A 16,803-nucleotide genomic window follows, 5' to 3' on the forward strand; every position below is an offset into this window, starting at 1 on the left:
CGGGAAGGGGGCTCGCATCCCAACGCTGCTATTCACAGGCCCTGTGGTCTGTGGAGAGACTTGGCTTCTCTGAGCCTCAGATTCCTCATCTGTGGAGTGGGGATAAAAACTGTAGCTGCTCTGTATTACGGATTTAATGAAATAATGCACGTAAAGTGCTTGGCCTCACGTCCTGCACATAGGAAGTGCTCCACACGCGGTGGCTGTCAGCAAGTCAAGGGAAATGGGTTTGGCCTGATACAAGGATTTCCTAGCTGAGCTCCCAGTCCTCAAGGGTGCAAGAAATGCCCACAAAGGATTCACTCCGCATACCTTGCCTCAACTCTCCCCCCAGCCCCACCGCTGCAGCCCCACTGCCCTTCTTTCATCTGCCCTGCTCGCCCTTCCCTGCCCTTCACCTCCAGGCCTTTATGTTTTGTGGCTCCTTCTGTCTGGGCCATTCTTCCCTCTCCTATTCTTGGATGACTCTTCCGTGAAAAGCCTCTGTGACCACGAAACACGACTTCCTCACCTCCCCCACACGCCGACCAGGGCTCTGGGTTAGGGTGCAGCTAAGCACACACCCTTTGCTTCTTGACTGGCTAGGACCCTCTCCTCTGCCCCCAGATAGTGGGCTCCCTGAGGGCAGATCTGACCATGCCCTGCCCCCCTGCACAGAGTAGGGCTTGAGCATCTGCTCCGTCGATGTACTTACACAGTGCTTTGCAAACTGTGAAGCACTATGTAAATGTCAGGAAACGCCCAGTAAACAGTAGCCATCATTAACTTCACAAGCACGTATTGAGCACGGACTGCAGGCCCGGGGGCAGCCGTGGCTCGGGATGACCAAAGGCAGACAGGAGAACTGCAAGGCCCAGCGGCCCACCAGCCCTGTCCCTTCGTGGAGGGGCTGGGGGCGGGTGCTGGTGCAGAACTGGGAAACAGGCCTAGTCTGGGGTCTTAGCACCCCAACACTGCTCCTTTTCTCTTTTAACTACCACGTACCGCACAACAGTCAGCATCAGACCCCGTGCTGAGAGATTTCCAAGCACGATCTCATTACGCGTTCACAACTGTCCCGAGGTAGGGATTCCTAGACTACCACTTATGGGAGAGGGAGGAAACGGAGGCTTAGCCCGGCAAACGGACTTGAACTCAGGCCTGACTGGCTCCTGAGCAGGAGCTTTGAACCACCGCTCCACACTGTCTCTGCGTGACTGTGCTCAACCAGGGGAAAGGCAAAGGGACCACTGGGGGGCTCCTTCCCGTCGGAGAGCAGTCACTGCCGAGGGTTAAAGACGCGAAGCTTCACTGTCAGCCAAGTCCAGCCCCTTGGGAGCCCGATCAAAGGCCCACCACAGAGTCCTCTGGGATGAGTACCGCTGGGGGTGAAGTGGGGACTTGCACTCCCTCCTTCCAGCTTCCCTTGGCCGAGCGCCGAAGGCTAGACTGGCTTCTGCAGGACCCGTGCGCCCCCTGCTGGCCACACCGGGGCACTGCAGCCATGCCTGGCACTCCCAAACGGCCACCCGCAATCAGCCTCGCTCTCCAGGGGCCAACTCCAGCACGGCCTCCCTCTTCTCCCAAGAGTGGCACCAGACTCCACTATCTTTCAAAGGTCACTCCCCGAGGAGGCACCCCAGATTTCTCACCCTGGTCACCCACCACCCAGTCAGCTGCTGGCCTGAGGTGTGGCTCCCAGTTGGCTCCACAAGCATGCGTGGAACGGAAGCTCATCTGGCTTTCCTGTTGCCTTCTGCACCAAGGAGGCAGTGGAGCCGCGGGAAGGCCAAGGGGCCGGGCTGGCATTCCAGTCCCCACTACTTGCTGTGTGACCCCTGTCAAGTGACAGATGGTGCTGAGGGTTAAATAGTGGAGATGACGCCCTGGGGCACACATGCTGCCTGCTGCCCTGGCTTGGGGTGGACCCCCTTTCCATTGGGCTGCGCACGTTTCCAGCCTGTGCGCGACTCCAGGGTTGGGCCCTAGGGGACAGCTGGCCTGCCACTGGCACTGCTGACCAGCTCCGGAAAGACTGCTCCAGGAAGCTTTCCCAGACTCTACCCGGCTGGTTACGCAGCCCCGCTCTGCCTTGCACGGCACCCCTGCCAAACCCCTGGGAAAATGCACCCCTGGCGGAAGGAACAGCACCAGCAAGGGGCTGGAGATGGGACCCTGTGCTGGGTTAGGGTTTCCTCCCTCAGTGGCTCTGAACAGCCCTCTCCTCATACTGGCTCCCTTGAGCTCTCTGAATCCTAACCGATCATTCCCTTGTCACAGAGAAGACAAAGCCACTTGCCCAAGGCCACAAGCTCATAAGTGACACAGCTGGTTTAGACTCTCAAGATCATGCTGTTGAAGCACCCTGCCAGGCTCAGGTGGGAACTGCCCCCCATCTAAGATAACCTGCTGTATCCCTCAGTCCAAATGAACGAATGAATGGAGTGAGAAAATGGGGCGGAAGTTGGGGCCTGAGCAGGCTGGGGTGAGCTCAGGCGGCAGGCACACAGGCAGGGGGAGGAAGGCAGAGTTTATTGGCCCCTGAGCGGCCCCCACCCCTTCTCCTTTCATAGCCAGGCCAGGACGGGGACGGAGGAGGTGACAAGGACAGACCCACAAAGACAGAAAGGCCCCCCTGCCTGAGGGACAGCCAGGCAGGCACCCAGAGAGAGGAGGATGAGAGGGGTGCCCGGTCCAGGCTGCCTGCTACAGGTCAGTCCCTCTCCTGCCCTCCTAGAGGCACCGGCAGGGCTGAGGACGCTTGAGTGGCTCCAGGGCCTGGATCCTATTCGGACAGCTGATCAATGGCCACCGCTGCCCCCGCCCACTCTGCTGGCTTCCTGGGTCTGGGGGCTTCTGCCCTGGTCCCATTTACAAGCTGCCTGTTCTCTGGAGAGTGCTTGGTGACCCTCCACCTCCCCTGTCCTGCCCTGAGACATCATCCTGAGGGGCCCAGTCTCAGTCTCAGCCTGGGGCCCAGAGGCCCCCTGAAGACACAACACGGAGATGAGGCTTTCACAGAAAGCCTCGGGGGGAAGGGGGAGGCAGCAGGTGAGTCCCTTGGCAATTTTGAGGGGTGGGGGTCGGCACCTCGGGGTTGTGAGGCCAGGCCCTTCTTGCTTTGGTCTGGCTTTGCCCAGGAACCCTCTGGGGTGGGAGCTGGTGCTCTGGGTCCAGCATCCGGTGGCCCTCAGAGGGACTCGGGGCAAATCACAGCTTCTCCTCGCCTGCCTGGATGCGAGTGTAGGCCTCTCGGTCCAGAGGGACATAGCGGCCCTTCCGGACATCCAGGTAGAACAGTGGGTCTTTCACAACTGTTGGGTCAAAGCCCTCCTTCCGCAGGTCTGTCTTCTGTAGCTTGAAGGTCCCTGAGGGAGGGAGAAGACAAGGGGGAAGAAGGGTCAGCGGGTGCAGGGCAGGGGCCCGAGCTCTCGGAACCCGCCCTCCGGCCAGGGCTGAGGAGGGGCAGAGGGGGAGGGCTGCACAGGACACCGGAAAGGGGAGGCGTGGGAGGAGGGGCACGGCCCTCCACAGTTTGCAAAGGCTCCAGCCCTTACATTATGTATCCACTCCTCAGAGCAGCCCCGGCAAAGGGGAAGGGGCCGAGTTACCCACCCCTTTTTGCAGACAGGGAAACGGAGACCTGAAGAAGAGAAGCTATTCGTTCAGGGCCACACGCTGAACACGACAGCAGAGCGAGGGCCAGAACGCAGGTCTTCCCCGAAGGCTCCCTTTCATCCGAGCACCTCCCAGGTGTTGACGTGCTCTCACGCAATGCGCACGTCAACCCCGGGGCCAGGTGCGCAACCGTGTTCTATGGATTCTAAGACGCACAAGATTCCAGATCTCGGCATCTCTGAAATAGCTCAATTAGTGTTTTTTCCCCTTAATAGCGTGTAATATAAACTATGCATCTTTCAATCGACGGTCTTAGCCCCTCTATATAGATGAGGAGCCTGACGCTCAGAGGCACAGATCCGAGCACAGCTCGTAGGCGGCGGAGCTGCGGTTTGAACCCAGGTGTGACAGATGCCAGGAATGGCTACAGCTTCCCCGCAGGTACTTCTCTGCCGCGTGGACTGGCCACTTCTCCCAGCAAGAGACGGAGTCTTTCTGAACGGCGACTTGAATCCAGACTGGCCTTACAGCTGGCTCTGACTCGCAGAGTGCGGAAGAGGCCGTGTTGCGGGTGGTCTAGGCCTCAAGGGGCCCTGCAGCTCCCATCCCCACCCTCTCGGGGTGCCCTGAGACCAGTCTAGCCTCTGAAGGAGGAGAAACCACGTGGAACAGAGCAGAACCACCCCAGGAAGGGCCGCTTAGGGTAGTCAATGGCCATATGTGGCTATGCAAATTTAATTAAAATGAAACGAAATTTAAAATTCAGTCTCCTCGTCACACCGGTCCCCCTTCAAGTGCTCCACAGCTACCTGGGGCCCGTGGCTGCCGTGACGGGGAGCGCAGAGCGCAGACAGAGCGCACTGCCGTCGCCACGGTCCCGTGGACACCACCGCAGAGCCAACCAGCCGGAAGCCCTACGTGAGGGAGGCCCTCTGACACCCGATGGCACTGTTTGACCCTAGGTGGGGCCAACAGAAGAACACTCAGCTGAACTTACCCCCAGACTGCTGACCCACAAATTGTGAGCAAATAAAATGGCTGTTTTGAGTCCTAAGTAAGTTTGGGGGTGTTCTGCAGCAAAGCCTGCCTGAAGCCTGAGGTCTGACAGCGACCCCGTGCCTCCTGGACACAGAAGTCACAGCGGCTGCCCAGTCCTCAGGGGAGCTCGCAGTCTCGGTCTGAGCACGGTACCAGTGTCCGCGTCCGACCCTCCCCAGAGCTTCAGGTGTGCGCAGGGGCCACGTGAGTCAGGGAAGGCCTTCCATCCATCCAGGCAGGGCTGACACGATGATGCCCTGGGGGTGGCGGAGCAGCCAGGGAGAGGTCGAGCAGTGGGGGGAGCCAGGACAGGCAGCAGGGGCTGAGCCGAGTGGAGGAGAGGTCGGGGCGTGAGCCTCAGAGCTTCCTGCCCAGAGGAGCTCCCGAGAGGAGAGGACCGACAGACAGAAGGATGGCACCAGCCCGCCGTGTGCCCGTGGACCCACCACTCGCCCCTCCCCTCTCTCGTCGTCCCCTCCCCCTGGGCCACCTGCAGCCTCCCCAGCCTCCACACAGGACACGAATCTGACCAGGTCACTCCCTTGCTGCAACACTTCTGTGGCTCCCTACTGCCCCCGGTGTAGTCCAAGCCCCCCTCCCCGGCCCACAAGGCCCCTGCCGCCCTCGCCATCCCGCCCCACGCTGCTGCCCGCCCCTCACTGCTCCAGCTTCGGGGGCCCCCTTTCGTTCCTCCAGCAGCCAAGCGCCTCCCTGCCGCAGGGACTCGGCACTGGCTGTTCCCAGAGCCCAGAAGGCCTCCCACCCCCACGAAGTCCTCCCTCTCCCTCTCTCTCTCTCTCTCTCTCTCTCTCTCTCTCTCTCTCTCTCTCTCTCTCTCTCTCTCTCTCTCTCTCTCTCTCTCTCTCAGGTCTCCCAGGGGAGCCTCCCAGTCACCCCCAACCCCCTCATTCACTTTCCTGTCAGTTTGATCTGCATTCCATTCTTTATCTTTGGAATTCCTATCCTGGGGCTGCCTCCCCTGCTGCTCAAGAAGTCCCAGAAGGCACAGGTCCTGCCAGGATTTGTCACCTACACCCCCAGGGCCTAGCACAGTGCCTGGAGCAGACTAGACACTCAGTCAGTATTTGTCCCGCTGAGAAAGGATGCACCCTCTCTCCCTGAAGCCTGGGTCTGCTCACAGGTAGGTCAGGTTACCAACCACTTGGCAAGGCTGCGGGTGAAGGGAAAACGACAGGCACCCCGGCCTCTCAGAAGGACCCAGGAAGGGGCCTTGGCCTGGCACCTGCGAGCGAGTTGGAGCTGGGGTCGGGGGTGGGGACAGACCTGTTTTGTGCAGCTCAGGCAGGAAGCGCAGGAAGATGGGGCGGGCGTACAGGGGCAGCTCCTTCTCCAGGAGCTGGGCTAAGCACTCCAGGTCACAGCTGCCGGAGGGGCTGGCCACAGCGGCCATGCCAGCCCGGCCCTCGGTTCCTGGGGGTGACAGAGTGGACAGTGAGTGGCTGGCGATGGCCCCTGCGGCCCCTCGGCACACACGCCCGGCACCTCCCGCCTCCCCGGGTACCTGGCACCTCGACGCCATACACGGCCACATCGGCCATGGCCAGCAGGCGGCTGAGCGCGCCCTCCACCTCCGTGGTGGACACGTTCTCGCCCTTCCAGCGGAAGGTGTCCCCCGTGCGGTCCCGAAAGTACAGGTAGCCCAGCTCGTCCATCACCAGCACGTCGCCTAGAGGGGAGCTGGGTGAGCTGGGGCCTGGGGGGGCCCGGGGAGGTGCTCTCGGAGGGTGGCGCAAGGCCCTTCCGTCCTCCCCCCCTCCCCGAGGGGCGGCAAGGGCCTAGGGAGAGGCGCCCACCCACCAGTGAGGTAGGCCTGGTCCCCCTGCCTGAAGACATCCTTGGCGATCTTCTTGTTGTTGGCGCCCTGGTTGAGGTAGCCATCGAAGCGCCGCAGGGGGTCATGCTGGATGATGGCGCCCACCAGCTGGCCCGGCTCACCTGTGGGCGGGGGAGGTGGGGTCAGACCCGGCCTGGGCTCTCTTTCACACTAAGCGCGCCCTGCAGCTGTCCACAGAAACGCCCGCTTCTCCTCGCCCCAGCGCAGGAGCCCCCAGGGCAGGGAGCGTCTTGGTACAGTCTGGTCACCGAACGGATGGATGGAAAGTCGAACCAACAAATGAAAGGGTGGTGGAGCCCTACACGGACGCCCTAGCCAGAGCCAGCGCTCCCCGGGCCCTGGCTCTGCTTAAAGAGCTTTACGTTCTGAACCACGTGGACTCCTCAGGACAAGCGCGTGCAGGCGAGGGGCTCAGGCACAGAGCTGGGGGGCTGAGGCAGCCGGGGCCCGGGGTCCACAACGCGGAAGTGCACAAATGGACTGGGTAGATGGGACGGTGCCTGCATGGATGCACGGATGAAGAAATAAATGCCTGGGGGCCCTGAGAGAAGAGCTGACTTCTGGCTGCTGACCAGGATGGGGCTCCCCACCCACCGGCCCCACCTCCCTCCTGAGCCAGCCCCTCCCACTCTGGCCCCCAACCGCAACCCTAGGGTAGACCTGGCTGGCAGGGAAGGCAAATGCCATCAGGCCCCCGGATCAGCTCCATGGTGTCCTCGTTGACGCGAACCAGCCGGATGGGGTACACGAAAGCCAGGATGCGGCTGTTGAATCCACAGGCCCCCACCTGCAAAGGCCGAGACTTGGGCCCGGGTGCTCCCGCCGCGGGCCGGAAACTGGACAGTCTGGGGGCCGCGGGGGGCCTCCGGCACCCACACTCCCACGCTCGAACTCTGCTCTCCCCTCTGCCGCCCGTGCCTTCCGTGCTCCGTCCGCGTCCCCAACCTGGGCCGCACCTGGCCGTCGAAGTTGCCCAGGCTACAGTTGCACTCAGTGGCCCCGTAAAACTCGGCCACCTGGGGAATGTGGAAGCGGCTACAAAAGTTGGTCCAGATGGACTGCCGGAGGCCGTTGCCAAGCGCCATGCGCACCCGGTGCCGGTTTTCCGCCTCCCGGGGTGGCTGGTTCAGAAGGTAGCGGCAGAGTTCACCGATGTACTGCACGATCTGGGGATGGACTTGGCGTGAGTCTGGGCCCCTGAGGCTACTCTTACTTCACTGCCCCCCAACCCCCGCAAGCCCCTACCCCTACTACCCCAGGGGCCGGCTGTGCAATCCCTTCCCTCACTGGGCCTCAGTCTCCCCATCTGAACAATGGGAGTGTTGCCGCAAATACATGGCTGGCTGCCCTCAGCTGTAAGACAGATGTCCCTGGGTAGACCTGGTGGGAGGGTCACGAGGGGACGGGGATGCTCATCCCCCTTCCCCTCTCACTCACTGTGCAGTCGTATTTGATACAATCGTCCCAGAAGCGGGAAGCTGAGAACTTCTTCCGGATCACCACCGTCATGCCATGCAGCAGGCACTGCCCGATTCCCACGATGTTTCCTGAAGGCAGAGGGGTGAGCCTCAGAGGTCAGGGAGACAGGAGACCCTTCCCTCTAGAGCCTCCTCTTGCACAGCCCAACCTCCTCAAAGGCTCTTTCTCTTTCTCTCTCCTGTCCTGTCCCTGCAACACTAACTGGTCATCTCTCTCTCGCCAGTCAGACACCTTCCATGGCTCCCCAGTGCCTGTAGGATTGAGTACACACTCCTTAGACTGTCCCCTAAGGCCTCTGGAGCTGGCCCCAAGCGCCTGCTCCCATACCCGTAACGCTACCATTCAGCCAGGGGGCACTGAGCTAGCCCGCCTAGCTTCTGCCTGCCTTGGGTGCGCCTCCTCCAGGAAGCCTTCCAGGCCATCACTGGGCTCTTCCCTTGAACTGAGCTCCTGCTCCCTGCCTCTCCCCATACTCAAGGCCATTTCTTGTATTAAGAGTCAGGGTAGGGTCCCATCATTCATCCTGCCCCAAACACACACACCCAAACCCTAAGCACCTGGAGGGCAGGAATTACATTTATTCCATCTCTGTCTTTCTAAAAGCTCCTAAGACCAAGCAGCTCCTAAGACTCTGCATACCTGTGGAAGTGAACCGAATGGTCAGACCAGCCCAGGTGCCCTGCGGGACACAGCCACACCCACCACTTTTGCTGGTGTGACCCCTTTCATTCAGAGATCAATGCCCACATCTGTATTTGAACCCAGATTTGACTCCAAAGCTCAAATGTTTCTACTGCAACATGCTGCCTGCCAAGAAGGGTGGGGCTTCCAAGACTCTGGGGGTGCTGGAGGCTGAGTGGACAGGCCTGGGATACCTGCAGAGTGGTAGAGTGGGAGACAGTTGTAGACGATGTCGTCGGGCCGCATGCGGAAGCCGTAGTACACCAGGGCAGCCATGCGGTAATACCTGGGAGGGCAGAGGGCCAAGGGCTCTGCGGGCCGCTGAAAAGGCAGGAGGACCGGCTCCGAGGCCCCACCATCCCCAGGCCTCCCCCGAGGGCACCTTCCCCTTACCTGCTGTGCACCACGATGGCAGCTTTGGGCAGCCCTGTGGTGCCTGACGTGTAGATGTAGAAGAGCTTATCTGAAGAAAACAGACACAGGAACGGCTGTGAGAGGGGGCAGCCCAGAGCTGGGCACGGAGGCAGGCAGATGGACGTCTGTAGGTGTACGTCACTCAACACCCACTCCCATCACACCTCCTCCAGAAAGCCTACGCTGATGACTCCAGGCACCAGTCTCTGCTCTAATGCCTGCACTGCTTCCTTCAACGAACTTTTTCTGAGCCCTTGCTCTGTGCCAGGCCCGGGGAGACATCAGTGACTTAAGATGAGCACAGGCCTTGCCTGGGTGGAGGTGAGAGCCAAGTGGGACAGGAAGATGAGGACACGGGTACTTCCAACACTAAGCACAGAGTGTTGGGAACCACAGGGCCTGCCAAAGCCCAGCAGCAGCACTTGACCCAGGCTCCAGGGAGGGGAGGTGGTGCCAGGGAGGGCTTCTCAAAGGAGGTGACGCCTACCGCGTGGGGAGGGTGAGCTGCAGGAAGCCGGGTGCAGAGGTAGCTTTTGCACCACTGACCATTTCTGTGTTCCCCCACTGCCAGGACCAGGGATTGTCACGTTACGGTTCCTGTGTGAGGTCAGCCCCACCAGGCTGGAGGTTCCAGGAGGTCAAAAATGCCTCTGCACGTTATATAGGAACTATCTCACGTTCTCAGGGCGCGTGCAGTATGTCAGCCCTAGGCTTGGCACCAGGCTCAACCACCCCGAGTCCCGCCCTCAAGGAGCTTACAAAAGCACCCAGCGGACCATATCCACACGTGGCAGAGGTTAAACGATAATGACGATGACGGCCAGTCACTGAGCGCTCCGGTCATACCCTAGCTTTCCACTGGACCTTTTCCAACCCTCAAACACAGGTTCTGTTGCCATCCCCAATTTTATGGCTCTGGGAACCGAGGCTCAAAGGGCAGCTCAGGTGTTCAGGGTCATACAAGGGAAGCAGTAGAGCTGGGATATGAACTTGGCCCAGGCTCTGAACCCCCCAGGCGATGCAGCAGGCCGTGGGCTCCACAAGGCAGGCTGGAGTGGGCAGGAAGAGAGGTGAGAGGGTCTGGAAGGCTGCCTAGAAGTCGGGGGGAGGCCGCCCAGGGGATCACAGACCAACAGGGGCCTGCACTGAACAGGCGGTGGGCGGCTATGCAAAGGGTCTCGCCCGCGGTCCGAGCCCAGCCCAGACTCAGGCGAGGCAGCTCCTGGGCTCCACGTGATCCTGCACGTGTCAGGCATCAACGAAGGGCGCTCAAGAACTGTGTTTTGTGTGCCTGGCACTTTCACACACATCAGCTCACGCAGCCTTCGTAGCAAGCCCAGGATAACTGTCCTCATTTTCCCGGATGGAAAAGGGAGGTGGCGTGACTCACTCCAGGTCACACAGCAAGTTTACAGAAGAACCCAGGCCTTGAGGCCGCTGCTCTGTCCCTGGCCATCTGAGAGCCCCCCTGTGGGGGTGAGGGGCCCACCTACGAAGCCCTTGTTGGGGTGGCTGGGCAGGTGCTTAGGGGCATCTTCCAGCAGGGGGTCCAGGTGCTCCGTGCCAGCGGGCACCGCGCTGGCCTCCCAGGGGCCGGTGCAGAAGAGGCTGATGGAGGGGTCCAGGCTGGCAGCGATCTCAAGGACAGCTGTGGGGGAAACAAGGCAGATCAGCAGGCAGGCCAGGACGCCCCGGGTTCCCAGGACCTCTGCTTGTGCCGGGGCTGAGCGCGTTGTCAGGGGAGGCTGGCTGGGTAGGGCAGAGAGATGAGTGAAGCACCTGGGACCTCGTTGTGAGGAAGATGCTGAGAGGAGCAACGGCTCCCATTAGCTGCCGGCTAACTACGCTACGGGCTCTTTACACGCGTGCTCCTGCTCACGCACCCCAGGAAACAGGTACCAATGACGGCCCATTTTACAGATGAGAAAATCGAGGCTCCGAGAATGGGAGGGATGCACTCACAGCTGGAACGTGCTGGAGCTGGGACTCCCAAGGCAGCTCGACCTCACACCAAGGCTTACTATGGCCCTACCCACTGTACTGTGCTAGTCCATGGGGGACTGGTTAGGAGGGAGGAGTGGGGGTCAGAGGCCAGCAGCCCTCCAGCCTCTTCAGAGGGTGGGAACCTTCTCTCAGGCTCTCCTGTGCACTACAGATGTCCAGATACTCACCTGCCCTGAGAGCAGGCCAGTCTGGCCCACTCGGCCACAGCTCCTCTGGCTTCCTCTTGACTTGTCCCAACCCTCTCCCCTCTCCCCGCTGCATCTTTCCTCCCCCGCTTTCAGCATCTTAAGAACCTCTCCTGCCCATTATCCCACAGTCACAGCAGCACGGGGAGAAAGAACAGGGACACTGGGGTCAAGCCCAAGGTCAACTCCCGGTTCTGTCACTTAACAGCTGTGCGGCTCTGGGTGGGTGCCTCACGCCACTCGGAACCTCAGTCTCCTCATCCGTAAAGCCAAGACGACAATCTCCACCTGACCGGGCTTAGTGGACCTTAGAGCTGCTTTTGTAAAGCCCCAAACTCAGCACGTGGTCGGTGCCCAACGCGGCAGCCAATAAACATAAGCTCTGCAGGACAGCAGGGAACAGATTCTTGTTCCCATCTCATAGATGAGGCCTCACTAGTCACAAGAACAGTTACCATTATGTCTGGGGGGGTCGCCTAGCATCGGCCACTTTGTTAATGCTTCAGGTGAAGTGTCTCCCTGAAAACAGCAGGAGGCAGGTGGTACGGTGAGGAGACTGAAGCACGGGGTCTCACTCGGGTCTCCAGCCTACGAGGGGCAGAGCCCAGGCCATCTGACTCCAGGGCTCATGCCCTTAACCGGTGAGCCACACAGACTCTCCCAGGGCTGGAGGGGGGGGGAGGGAGGCGGGCTGTGGCGGTCCCGTGGGACCCCCCGCCTATCCCCTGCCCCGTCGGGGCTCACCCGGGGCCATCTCGCTGCCGAAGATGAGGGCCCGGGCCTGGGAGGAGGTCAGGCAGTGGCGCAGCGCGTTCCGCCGGAGGTTGGTGTTGATGAGCGCCGCCTCCACGCCCAGCTTGGCCATGCCCAGCCACAGGCCCACAAACTCATTGCGGTTCTCCAGGAAGAGGGCGGCCACGTCACCCGAGGCCAGGCCCCGCGCCTGCAGGAAGTTGGCCACGCCGCTTGAGTAGTCATCCAGCTGGCAGAAGGTCCAGTGGGTGTCCGTGCCCTCGAAGATCAGGGCCGTCTTGTCCGGGTGGCGCTGGACCGTGGAGGCGAACAAGATGGGCACCGTGCGCCGCTCCCGCAGGTACCGTCGGACCTTGGCCTTCACCTTCAGGAGCACGAGGCCGCCGCTGGGTGTGGGGCGGGAGAGGGAAGAGCAAGGGAGCTGTGACTGCCGGGCTTGGGAGCGGGGGGTCCGGAGGCCCTGGTCTCGTCACTTGTGACACCCCTTTCCCAGCACATGTGTGCGGGGCAGCGGCTCATTGATGCTGCACGATAACACCAGGGACCCGGGCAGTTACTCCCTCCCCGGTACAGAGGAGGAAACCGGTGCCAGGGTTTGCCCTGGGCTTTACGGGTGGAACGTGGCAGTGCTGACATTTGAACCTCAGTCCTGTCCGGCTCCAGAGTTCAACTCCTAGTACACTCTAAGCTCTGCCCTGAGTCTGCTGCTCTGTTGGGGTCTTCCACGACTACAGGGCCCCAAGTCAAAGTCCAAACTCCTCCTCCTGGACTTCCCACACCCCCGTATCGTCCCTCTCCCCGTAACTGCCGCAGTGAAAAAAGACGAGTTCGCGATTTGTCCCGTCTCCCTCCCGGTGAGCCCAGCAAGGTCCGCCCTGTTCACCATCTTATCTCCAGGAGCTGCTCAGTGCCAGGCACAGGGTAGGTGTTCAATAAGTGTTCGTGGAATCACTTGGCAACATCCTCCTTGCCTGCCCCACCCGTGCCACCTCTGACCCCTGAACTCTCCTGGCCCCCCAGCCTCTGTGCCTTTGCTGATGCCATGCCCTCTGGCTGGAATCCCCTGCTCCCACTTCCTTGAGGTGACTCTCAAGTACAACTGCTTTTCCTCCAGGAGGTCTCCTCTGATTCCCCGGGGCCTGGGCCTGAAGCCATCTCCCTTTGTTCACGCTCCCACAGCTCTCTGCCGCGACCACCCTTCCCACAGTGGCTACTCGAAACCTCCTTTTGCAATCAGCTCAGATTGACAAATGCCGAGCCACCTGTTCCGGGTGTGGGTCGGGGTGCTGGGCACTGGGATACCACCGTGATTAAGACTGCCAGGGTCTCTGCCCGCATATGGCACGGCCAGTTTAGGGACTGACTGTGTCCCCTTCCGGTCTCCCTGACCAGTCTAAGCTTGGCCCAGGTCTGGGGCTGCTTCATTCCTCTCCCCACCCCAGGCCCCAGAGTCAGCTCAGCGCTTTTCCCAGAGAAGGTAGCAGCAGGTGTTTCTGGTACAGGATATCCCCATGGACCATCCCTGACTTTCTCTGGGACGCAGGTTCTCCTGGACATGATTCAGGGCCTGCTCCAGAACTCAGTGCCCTCTCAGACTCACGCCAGCTGGAGGACAGGGCCTTCTCCACAGGGTTCTTCTTCACCCTCTCACAAGTTATAGCACGTTCTTAGGACACCTTACAGATGTCTCCTCAACATGCCCAGTGTTTGATGTATGTCCCAGGCCCCCAAGTCTGCTCCAGGCTAAAGAACACCAAGTAAAGGAGATTCCCTGGGAGGAGACTTTGACCTTGGCAATGGAGGTACCACATACTATTGCAAGGGGAAGGGTGAGGGACAGAGACTGCTCCTTTGGGGCCTGGGTGCCCTGTGCTAGTAGGGGCCATAGGGTCTGGCCTGGGGAGATTTGGGGGATTAGAAGCCCAGCACAGCGCAGGAGACCCAGCAGGGGTTGTACCAGGTACTCACAAGACATCACGCCTGATGGTCTTGATGAAGACTCGGACAAAGCGCCAGCCGCCAGACCCCAGGTAGAGGAACAGCAGGGAGAACCCTACCTGGGTCCAGGGCAGTTTCAGCACCAGCTTGGAGAACAGCAGCAGCCCCACCAGAGACGCCCCAAGCAGCATTGTGGCCTGTGGGCACAGGGCAGTCAGTGGACCCCCTACCTCCTGGCTCGGGCAACCAGGCCATTATCAGCTCAAAGGGTTAACCTGTAGTGAGGCCATATTGAGTAGGGTGGCTGAGGACTGGGTCCCTTTCCGGGGCTGTCGGGAAGGGTCAGGCTAGACCAACATGCCTTGAAGCGGGTATTGACTTGAGTGCCTCGGGCTCGACTCCCCACCCGGAGACCTACGGAGTTTCTGTGGATGATAAGACCAAGCCACAACACCCAAAGGGGCAGCTTCTTGAGAAGGGGCCCTGCTCAGTCCCTGCCCATAGGCCCAGGCAGTGCCATGCCTCTGTTGGCCCACAGAGGGCGATGGAGAAAACAGGTGAGAGCCTGGAGGTGCCTGAGAGGTGACCGCCCAGAGGGGAAAGGTGATTGAGGGAGAGGAAGAGGGGCTTGAAGTCACCCCAAAACACACACTCAGCAAGCCACTCAGATGAATCTTTGGGGATTGGGGCTTAAGGGGAGAGGAACGGCTGGCAGGGATGAGATTAGGACTCTTGGACTCTATTCCTGGTGCTTTACAGACTTGCTCAAGGGGCAGCAGATGGGACTGTTTTCCTTCAGGTTCTCCTGTTCCTGGGGAGGGGCTGAAGGTCACGTCTATGAGGTAGCCTGAGATTCTCCAAGCCAGGACGAAGACAGGGTCTGGACCACAGGGAACCCTTACACCATCTCCCCCTCCTCCACACGAAAAGCAAAAGCCGGGAGGGGGACCGAACCAGCGCCTCCAACTCCAATGCCAAGGGTCTCCAAGGTCCTCAGACCTCTGGACTCCCAGAGCCCGCCAGGGCAGAAGGTAAGACCCGTCCCGGAAGGCTGGGGGATGGGACGTGGAGGGAACGGGATGCCCAGATCTCCCGGGCCCCGATCCCAGGTCACTGAGGACCGCCCTGACTCCCAAAAAAGCCAGGGTAGCAGAGCGCCTGGCAAGGAGACAGAGCAGCAGGGCGCGCCCCCCACCCCAGACCGGTACCACCACCTCCCCCGGACTCGGCCGGGCACATTCTCCCGCCCGGGGACCCACTGTCCTAGCCTGGGCTCACCTGGTGTCGGCCCCGCCGCGGAGCACGCAGTCCAGATGCGGCCCGGCTGCTGTAGCAGAGTGGGGAGCGCGGGGGGCATCAGCCGCTCCTGGGCGCGCAGAGCCGAGTCTCAGCGTTTCGCCGGCTCTGCGCCCTGCATGGCCCAGCAGCTCGGCCGGCCCCGCCCGCCCGCCCGCGGCGCTCCTCCCCTGCCCGTCTCCCGCCCGTCTCCTGCCCGTCTCCCGCCCGCCTCCTGCCGCCTCCCGCAATCCAAACCCTTTGAGCCGGCCGGCAACGCCGCCCGCCGCGCCTTGCCCAGGGTGAGCACGCCGCAGAGCTGGCAACGCCGCGCAGCCTCCGCGAGCCCGACGCCGCCCCACCCAGCCCGTCCTAAGCGCGCGACGGCCCATGGCGGCGCCCCCGCGCGGCACACTGGGAGTTGTAGTCCGCGCCGCGCAGCCCCGCCTGGCCGCAGAGGTCCCTGGGGCCGTGAGGAGGCAGGCGGGCTATGCCTGGACCCCGACCTCCAATCCCTGGGCGTCCGGACGTGGGGGAGAGCACCCCCACCGCACAGTTGGAGGAGAATCTGGAGTCCGCGCCCGGACCTGAGCAGAGTTCAGCAAAGTCCCGGCGCCACACATAGAAGAACGCTAAAAGGGCTGTTTCAGGCAGAGGTGAGTCGGGGGTGGGAAAAAAAAAAACCCAGCAGCTGGCTTTGTGGCGCAAAGGATAGCGCGTTGGACTTCTAGCCGCCTTCGTGTGGCTATTCAAAGGTTGTGGGTTCGAGTCCCACCAGAGTCGAATCTTTGACAGCTCCTCCTTCACTTCCATTCGGAAATTTTACGGCCTTCGGGGCCACAAGGTTCAGAAGACTCAAAGGCTCCTGCAGACCTCAGACTGGCTCCTGTGCTTCTGGGACAGCAATAAACTTGGTGCAGGGATTGCTGCGTAGGAACCGTTGCCCATTCTTGGTATCTTGAAAGAAACCTGGCACACTTGATGGTACAAAGGGCACGGATTTGGAGACCCGTACGTATCTTTGGCCTCTGAATGGTCTGGACCCTGAAGGCTGCGACCACGTTTGTCGTGCCACCTGCCCAGCTCTGGGCCATCTGCCAGCTTCCCACACCCTGTGTCACTCTGCCTCTGAAAACTGGGTTCCTTGATAATCAAACAGGTTGGGCACCCACAGTTGCCACTTGTCCTTAAATAGCTTCCTTAATCCCTTAGTCCAGTCAAAGTCCTTAAAAGTGAGGAAGGACAGTTTTCAGGGTATGTTTATAGGAATGAAAAATGAAAATTTGGGGCTTCCCTGGTGGCGCAGTGGTTGAGAATCTGCCTGCCCATGCAGGGGATATGGGTTCGAGCCCTGGTCCGGGAAGATCCCACATGCCGCGGAGCAACTTAGCCCGTGCGCCACAACTACTGAGCCCACAAGCCACAACTACTGAGCCCTCATGTTGCAACTACCGAAGCCCACACGCCTAGCGTCCATGCTGTGCAACAAGAGAAGTCACCGCAGTGAGAAACCCGCGCACCGCAACGAAGAGTAGCTCCTGCTCGCCGCAACTAGAGAAAGCCCGCGCGCAGCAACGAAGACCC

The 16,803-nt window shown here is 60.9% G+C and overlaps 1 protein-coding gene and 1 non-coding gene across 3 annotated transcripts; one reads left to right on the forward strand and one right to left on the reverse strand.

The window, feature by feature from the left end:
- Window positions 1-2,490: 2,490 nt before the first annotated feature.
- On the reverse strand, window positions 2,491-15,620 carry SLC27A4 (solute carrier family 27 member 4). Of its 2 annotated transcripts, none has more exons than XM_059072596.2 (14): window positions 15,478-15,620; window positions 15,223-15,310; window positions 13,975-14,141; window positions 11,998-12,392; window positions 10,554-10,712; window positions 9,044-9,113; window positions 8,845-8,936; window positions 7,928-8,037; window positions 7,447-7,656; window positions 7,151-7,277; window positions 6,454-6,591; window positions 6,158-6,322; window positions 5,920-6,066; window positions 2,491-3,347 (listed from the first exon to the last, which is right to left on the reverse strand). In XM_059072596.2, the coding sequence occupies exons 3-14, from the start codon at window positions 14,133-14,135 to the stop codon at window positions 3,190-3,192; spliced, it is 1,932 nt and encodes a 643-aa protein (XP_058928579.1). In that variant the 5' UTR covers window positions 14,136-14,141; window positions 15,223-15,310; window positions 15,478-15,620; the 3' UTR covers window positions 2,491-3,189. The 2 variants fall into 2 exon arrangements, with proteins under 2 accessions (XP_058928579.1, XP_066896720.1); XM_067040619.1 differs by lacking the exon at window positions 2,491-3,347 and adding an exon at window positions 4,315-4,957 and having other exon boundaries at window positions 15,478-15,583.
- A 292-nt stretch (window positions 15,621-15,912) lies between these two features.
- TRNAR-UCU (transfer RNA arginine (anticodon UCU)) lies at window positions 15,913-16,002 on the forward strand. The gene is given in 2 exon segments: window positions 15,913-15,949; window positions 15,967-16,002. It is a non-coding gene; the product is annotated as a tRNA-Arg (tRNA).
- The last annotated feature ends 801 nt before the right edge of the window (window positions 16,003-16,803 follow it).

The sequence above is a fragment of the Kogia breviceps genome, chromosome 8 (assembly GCF_026419965.1).
Source record: "Kogia breviceps isolate mKogBre1 chromosome 8, mKogBre1 haplotype 1, whole genome shotgun sequence".
Taxonomy (NCBI): domain Eukaryota; kingdom Metazoa; phylum Chordata; class Mammalia; order Artiodactyla; family Physeteridae; genus Kogia; species Kogia breviceps.